At 32.2% G+C, this 7,961-nt stretch overlaps 1 protein-coding gene across 2 annotated transcripts; it reads left to right on the forward strand.

The window, feature by feature from the left end:
• The first annotated feature begins 414 nt into the window (after window positions 1–414).
• LOC137712931 (agamous-like MADS-box protein MADS2) lies at window positions 415–7,047 on the forward strand. Of its 2 annotated transcripts, XM_068452136.1 has the most exons (9): window positions 415–534; window positions 571–773; window positions 4,849–4,927; window positions 5,101–5,162; window positions 5,552–5,651; window positions 6,014–6,055; window positions 6,195–6,236; window positions 6,352–6,503; window positions 6,775–7,047. In XM_068452136.1, the coding sequence occupies exons 2-9, from the start codon at window positions 589–591 to the stop codon at window positions 6,860–6,862; spliced, it is 750 nt and encodes a 249-aa protein (XP_068308237.1). In that variant the 5' UTR covers window positions 415–534; window positions 571–588; the 3' UTR covers window positions 6,863–7,047. The 2 variants fall into 2 exon arrangements, with proteins under 2 accessions (XP_068308237.1, XP_068308236.1); XM_068452135.1 differs by lacking the exon at window positions 415–534 and having other exon boundaries at window positions 541–773.
• The last annotated feature ends 914 nt before the right edge of the window (window positions 7,048–7,961 follow it).

Here is a 7,961-nt window from a genome sequence, read left to right on the forward strand (position 1 = left end):
TTTAATACTTTAGAGTCAAGAAACGAATCAACTACATAGAATCGAAAAATGGTGAGTCTCTTTTAAAAGTCAATAATTAAATATTTAAAAAACAAATCAACTAAAAGGCTAGTCGGTCGGATTCTTTTTCCTTAATTTCTCTACTTTTAGATTTTTTGATTCCTTCATTCTCCAATTTTTGCTAAAAGAAAGAAAATTCATTTCGGAAAAAAATGAAAAAAGTAAATAAAAAATGGATGATGCAGTGGAAAAGCTGGACCGTAGAGTGAAACCAGGCAAAACCCTCGTACGTATGGATGGATGGATATACGATACACAGAACACAAGGATATTTAATACATGTTTGTATAGTGAACAGTATTAGCTTGTAGCTACAGGAAAGATAAAACCAAACACCAATACGAACACCCTTTTTTCAAGGGTTTCCATTTTCTTCATATTACCCTCATCTTTTTATCCCTTTTGGTATACCCTAAACACGCAGCCTCCTGAAAGAAAGTTTGTTTACCTCTGATCTTAACCAAGTAGAGAGAGAGAGAGAGAGAGAGAGAGAGAGAGAGAGAGAGAGAAAGAGAGAGAGAGAGAGAGATGGGCAGAGGCAGAGTTGAGCTGAAGAGGATAGAGAATAAAATTAACAGGCAAGTGACTTTTGCCAAAAGAAGAAATGGGCTGCTCAAGAAAGCTTATGAGCTCTCAGTTCTCTGCGATGCTGAGGTTGCCCTCATTATTTTCTCTAGCCGTGGCAAGCTCTATGAATTCTGTAGCAGTTTCAGGTATATGTATATATATCTCTCTCTGTCTCGCTCTCTCTTTCTCGGTACACTGAAAATTTCTATACATTTTTTAATGTTAAGGATGCATTTATTTTACTTTGGATTTACGTATTTGATGAATGTCTGTGGCCTTTTTATTTTATGCCAGTGGCTGTAATGAGCAAAAATAAGTGGGTTTTCCCTCATTTTCTTTCTTCTTCTTGATTCATTCAGCTCAGATGTTGATCCATTCCAAGTAATCACTTTAAGCAAGAAGATGCTCTCTTAATTATCGTTTTTCTCATAATTAAAGATCTAAACTCTTTTAATTTCTCATCTTTCTTAATTTTATTTCTTGGATTTATGTACGTTATAGTAAAAGATAATTCATTAGGTTTTGAACAATTGATGAATCAAATTTACCGGGTTGTTTGGTGGTTCACAATCTTAATTTTCCTATATAGTTTAAATTGATCTTAGTTTGATCTTTATATTTAATTAGTTTTAAACACTAATTTTCCCAAATTTAAGGAAATGGAGTTTGTAAATCTAATTAATATTGTTAAGTTGTGAAATTGTTAACCTATCGATATATATATGAAACGCTTAAAGTTTCCTAAAATTTAAAAATTTTGATTTCGCTTTTAGTATTTGCTACTTATAATATGTAGGATTCAGCTAATTTAAACAACTTTCCTGAATTGTGAACCATTTTGTAGACAGAATTGGTTTATTGTTTTTTTTTTTTTTTTTTTTTTTTTTTTTTTTTTTTTTAACTATTTTTATGTGTGTGTTTTCTCTACTCTTTTAAAACCAACAAGATGAACACTTCGATTCATGGTGTTTTCCTGAAAAAACAATTAACAAGAAACTTATAGATTCTTTGATCATTTCATTGTCGTCACTTTTATTTTTAAGCTAATGGGAGAGACCAGTAATACACCGGTCACTGTTATGATCCGGTGCCAGGTTAATTTGATGTTTGATGTAAGTTAGATTTTGAGTCATTATTGGGTTAGTTCACTTTGTTGGTTTAGGTCCATTCACCGATTATACACATCTGTTTTTTTGTTATCTTTTTATTAAATTTTACTCAATTTTAAAATTAAATATAAAAACTAAATATTGTTTCTCCTTATTCCTGCTCCAAATTTGTATCTTAAAATTTTCTTATACCTCCATCACATATTAACTGTATTAACTAATTTATGTTGCAGGTACTATACATATATACACACACACACTAGTATGGATTTATAAATGTATAGAAGATGAAAATTCTTTGAACTATTTTCATGGATGATAGGAAGACTAATTTTTATTTATTTTTTGTAGATACCTTTGTCACAGGTTATCAACTTATGATATAGGTGTTATATATGATGACATATAGGTATCAAAGCTAGAAAGCACATGTCGTAGAAAATTCCAATTTAAAGTATCAAAATTGTTAGCAATATCAACTTTTATGCCCACATTACCACCAAAAGCCTTTTTGTCCATAATATCGAACCTTTATGAAACCAGCCCAATGCAATTAAAAATACGTTTACCTTTCAAAAATGCTATTTAAGAAGGAAAAGGAATGCTAGTGACAATAGAGCCAAGCCGATATGCAAGAATTTTAGGAATACTTTTGAACAGAAATGATGCTTATAGTTTCTGTCATCAGTGCTCAAGTAATTTGCATATTTTTCCTTCTTTTGTTTAATTACTCGTCTACGATTTATGGTGATATGTTTTGGCTAATTGTTTACAACATTACACTGAAAGTACTTTGCAAACATTATGTTTCTTTATATAGTTTTAATTATTATATCTGGTTTCAAATGGACATGAAGTCAAGATTTACTAGAAAAATGCCAAGCTAACTTTGGGTTCCAAACTTCTTTTTAAGTAATATAAGAGTTGCCATCCTTTATTTTAGGGTTCGAAGCAAGCAACTAACAATATACATACATGAAACTGAAAACTCAGAGGTTCTCGTTTTTAATGTAGTACTAATCCAAGTCGCTTTAAGCCAATATATATACGAGGTATACTGATAGACAACTTAGCACTGGATAGTAGCTCATTCATGTTATCTTAACTGTTAAATGGTGTTGAACATTGTATTATGGATTAATTCAGTTTAGCAAATGTGTGTGTTGAGATTTAGAAGATTTGTTCGAGGAATTTTATGTTGATTGTAATTATAAAAATTAAACTGGTTAGGGGTTGAAGGACGGGGAGTGATCTATCAAGGGTCTGATACCTTCTAATTTTTAGGAGAGGAAAGAAAGTAGGCTTCAATAGTATGTCAAACACTAAATTGTTAGAGATAAAATCTCACATAAATGGATGATGGACTTTGTACGAGCTTATAAGTAAGCTGAACTACTCATCCTATTGTTGTTGGTTAATTTTATGATGGAACCTCAACTTTCTTCATGATATCTGAGTATTTTGTCCCACGTGCAAAACTCAATGGTCACATGTGGTCCACGTCACCTTGATTGTGTTGTCCATGTGTTAGGTTTGAAAATTTACCACACATTAAGGGCATATTGGGATAGAATTCCACGTTGATGGGAGGATAAACCTTGCGTAGATTTATAAGTAAGTTGGATTAGTCCCTAAATTACAAATTAGTTTCAGGTTGAAATCTCCACTTTGTTGACAAGCCCTAAGAATTTTGGCTCTCTAGCCGTGATAAATGAGAAAGGAGTAATTACGGCCACAATAATGGTCCAATGACAAAACCTTTATTTATAGTTCAACTCGCCTAGTCTTGTCATCACCTCTCTGTTTGGACTCCAATTTTTTTTTTTTATATACTGGATTGCTTAGTTTGCATTAGTATAATATCGTTTCTCTAAGACCATCTCCAATTTTTGGGTTAAAACCTAAAACTTTTAGCATATAAAATTTAGGTTTTAATCTAGAAACAACTTTTTTGTTCCAACCCGTTTGAGTTAAAATTTTAGCCTCATATTATTAAAGAATGAATTTAAGCTAATTTTTTTTAATTAAGTTTTTAAAAAATTATGTAGACTATCCTAAATTAATTTTATGAACATTTTAAACTAAAAATATTTAAATTATGATAAATATTGAAAAATCACTAAACTAACACATGAAACTCATGAAACACTATAAAAGAATTTGGAAATGACCAATTACAACCTCTAATATGATCTTTTTTCATCTTGACAAATTTGGAAATGGGAAGAAATGGTTTTGGAAGATGGTAGAAAGAAAAATCGGAAGAATTGTAGGATAAAAGTGAGTTTTGTGTGGATGTTTGAACAAATACATAGGTATTTATAGAGTTTTTTGGGTGAAGTTTGAGTTAAATAATTTTAGCCGTTGGATTTAAATTTGGACCATTAGATTTTTAATTTTTTAATTTTTTTTATCATATTAGGTCTTAGCTATTGAATTCAATAAATTTATAAATATAAACTAAAAAAAAAAGAAATTTAAACTGGACCATTAGATCAACCAACGGTCCATTTGAATTATAGTCGTAGGATTAGAAAAAAGAGCCGTTAGGCTCATTAATGCACTAGACAAGCGAGGGATAAGTCCACATGGATGGGGTTCAGCTACTACAGCACTTGGTGCGTGCATGAGTACCTAGGGCTTAGGCGAATAGGTTTCACCTCCGATTTTCCACTCTTACATGTGGAGCACACCACTAATCCATCCCACTTTTTTGGCCGGTATTTGGCCCAATTTTAGCTTCTAACCTATAACCCCAAATTGCCACAAGGGTTGGAAGGAAATTGGTTTTTTTTTGTGGTTTTTTTTTTTTTGGGGGGGGGGGGGGGGGGGGGGGGTTGGGTTTGGTGGGGGTGTGGGGGGGGGGGGGAGGGAATAGAAGGTAAATTTTAAGACTTACTCCAAGAGTTGAAATTGGTCTACAAAAATATGTGTTTACATATCTAAAAGTTAATATTTTTAAATTTTTTTGCTCTCTTTTTCTGAATCTACATGTTTTATTAATTGTGGATTCAATGATCTATTAATTATTCTAAAAGTTTCCAATCCTGTTATTTTTTATTTTTTGTGGTTAAAATGTGATCTTATTGTGATTTCCAATTGTTCATCTTAGCATGATGAAAACGCTTGAAAAGTACCAAAGTTGCAGTTATGGTTCCCTGGAAGCCAACCTACCAGCCAACGAGACTCAGGTAGCTCCTTAAGCCGGAGTACCATATTATGAGAACCAAAACAATCCAACCTTATCGAATCATTTCAATCAGTATTTGTTTGCGTGTATAATATTAAATTTTGTTGATTCGAGAAACCTAGCTGGAAACTGTTGACCTAATGACAAAATTGTATTTAATTTGTCCCCAAGCAGAACAGCTATCAGGACTATTTGACGTTGAAGGCAAGAGTTGAGGTCCTCCAACAATCTCAAAGGTATCACAGTTTGAATGCATAATTTTCATTAAGTAATTTTTCTCAGCTTCCAACTTATTGGTTTGAGGTGAATGTTTTGTGTCCTATATCGTGAAGAAAGTTGAGGTTCTACTATAAAACCAATAGAAATATGGAGAGTAGTCTAACTTCTTATAAGTTCTTGTAAAGTTTATCCTTTTATCGATGTGTGACTCTTTTACCTTCATATCCTCACACATCGTTCTCCAATGAGCTAATATTACCTAATCCTCTATTTTATGTAAAATTAAGTAGATTGATGACGTTTTTTTTTAATTACTATTAGCCTTAAAGTGAGGGAAACAGTTTGAAACTATTAAAATAATTTAGGGTGCAGATTGATGACGTTCTTGAATTAACTAATATTGCAGAAACCTTCTTGGGGAAGATTTGCAACCCCTGAACACAAAGGAGCTTGAGCATCTTGAGCATCAGTTGGAGACCTCTTTGAAGCAAATTAGGTCAAGAAAGGTAATTAATCAATTAATTAACTCAAAGAGTTTTGGTTTCACCTGCTGAAGCATGTTCATGCATGAAACCCTAATTTGTATTTCATAAATAAGGATTACAAATTTAGAAAGAATCATGTATTATTAATTAGTCCTTTTGAAAACTCGTGGCTTAACCCAAACAAACCTGGCCCTTCACTCCTTGAGCTATATGTGCTTTTATGTGGATATACTGAGGCATATAAATTTTATAGGTTGTCTTCCTATATATGATTAGAATACTAGCTAGAATTATTCATTCCAACTAACACTTCATTGTTATGCATTTTCAAGAGATCGAAATGATTTTCTGATAATTTCTTTTTGCCACTTGTTATTGATCAGACTCAGTTTATTCTCGATCAGCTTTCTGATCTTCAAAACAGGGTAAGTCATTAACTAATCTCGTTTTTGCATTGATCGATACTCTTCCACAATATACGCATGCATGATATCACCTTTCTACGTATGTGTGTGTGTGTGTGTGTGTATTTCATATCTGGCCTTGCCTCTTGCTCCTGAGCAGGAACAGATGCTAGTTGAAGCTAACAAATCCTTGAAGAGGAAGGTAAACAAATAAAGCCTTGCATGAATTATTCATCAAATTTGTTTAGGGTTGAAACCCTTCAGCTTTTTTCCCCAAGTATATGTTTATATACATGTACGTATAATTAAACGTATAGCTGGAAGAAACAAGTGTGCAAGCTCCAGAAGGAATGGCATGGGAAGCTGCTGGCCATGACCACAACTACAACATTCAGCAAACTCGGCTTCCTTCCCACTCAGAAGCCTTCTTCCATCCCTTGGAAGGAAACAACTCCAGTTCCCAAATTGGGTAACAAATTTCACCCTTCTAAAAAATTAACTCCATTAATTATTTTTGTATTAATCAACAACACTTGCTTTTGAAACTTATTTACGATAACATTACTGCAACTCAAGCGTTGTCTCACTTAACCTTTGAAACTCAAATTGTGTTATTCAAAGAGTTAAGTGACACAATTTAAATTTTAAAAGGATTAAGTGATAAATAAGCCTTCTTTTTAACCAATCTTTTACTTTCTCTCTTTTTCTGACTACTTTGCATAAACTCACTGGTTATGCAGATACACCCATATGGGTTCAGATAATGAAATGAATGTTGGAAATCCGGGCCAGTATGTTAACGGATTTATTCCTGGGTGGATGCTTTGACTTTGATTATGCATATAATATCCATCGTGACATATAATATACATACATACATATATATATATATGGAATAAAATTAGCAAGGGATCATGTTGATCAAGCTTTTATTTTATTTTCTGTTATGATCTTATAATTCTATGCAACTTGTAATGATTCTTGAAACAATAAGAATAATATATATATATATATATATGTGTGTGTGTGTGTGTGCGTGTGTGTGTGTTTTGTAAGTTGAATTAATGTCATTGAAAAACTTCTATGAAATGTATGAGACCTATTTGCATATATAAAGGTTTACAACCCTTCTTTTTTTTTTTTTTTTTTTTTTTTTTTTTTTGGGTCAAACAATAGCTTTATTAGATTAGAAGTTAGATGGTTTTTTAGCCAAAATAGTCCCTGAAAATTGCCTAACTTTTCACTATGGTTCCTGAGATATGAAATCAATAGAAGTAATCCTTGAGATTGTCCACCATCAATATTCAATCATTTTGGTCATTTGGTGAAAAATTATGTCAAATAATAATCAAAATGATAAAATTACTCTCAATATAATAAACAATAGGCCAAAATGATTTGACAAAAATTGACGGTATTTTTGTCATTGTATCCTTATTTTATGGAGATTTTTTCACGAAATGAACAAAATGATTGATTGCGGACAAACTCAGGGACCAATTCTATCGATTTCAATTTTCAGAGACCAAAGTGAAGAGTTATTCAAATCTCAAGAACCATTTTTGCTAAGAAGTCATGTTAGGTTAAAGAGTCAATGAGTTCGAACTCAAGTCATGATGCAAAGGCAACTCCTTTCTACCATTTTGGTAAGGGGCCACTTGCTTATATCTGAAATTTGTCAATCCTTTCGGTCACAGGTTGTATCTCAAATTTGCCAATTGCTACCATTTTTTTTTTTTTTTTTTTTTTTTTGCATTACTGACACAAAACAAACGCATGAGTACCCAATGTCCTTATGAAACATTGCACATGATCATAATCTGGTTGTAATCTTTTCACAACAGCGAAAAAGTTAATAAAAGTTCAAATCTTTCCTTCACGGTGATCAAAACAATGACATGCATAGAAAACCAAATAATGAGAAACC

This window comes from Pyrus communis, chromosome 13 (genome assembly GCF_963583255.1).
Source record: "Pyrus communis chromosome 13, drPyrComm1.1, whole genome shotgun sequence".
In the NCBI taxonomy this organism is placed as follows: Eukaryota; Viridiplantae; Streptophyta; class Magnoliopsida; order Rosales; family Rosaceae; genus Pyrus; species Pyrus communis.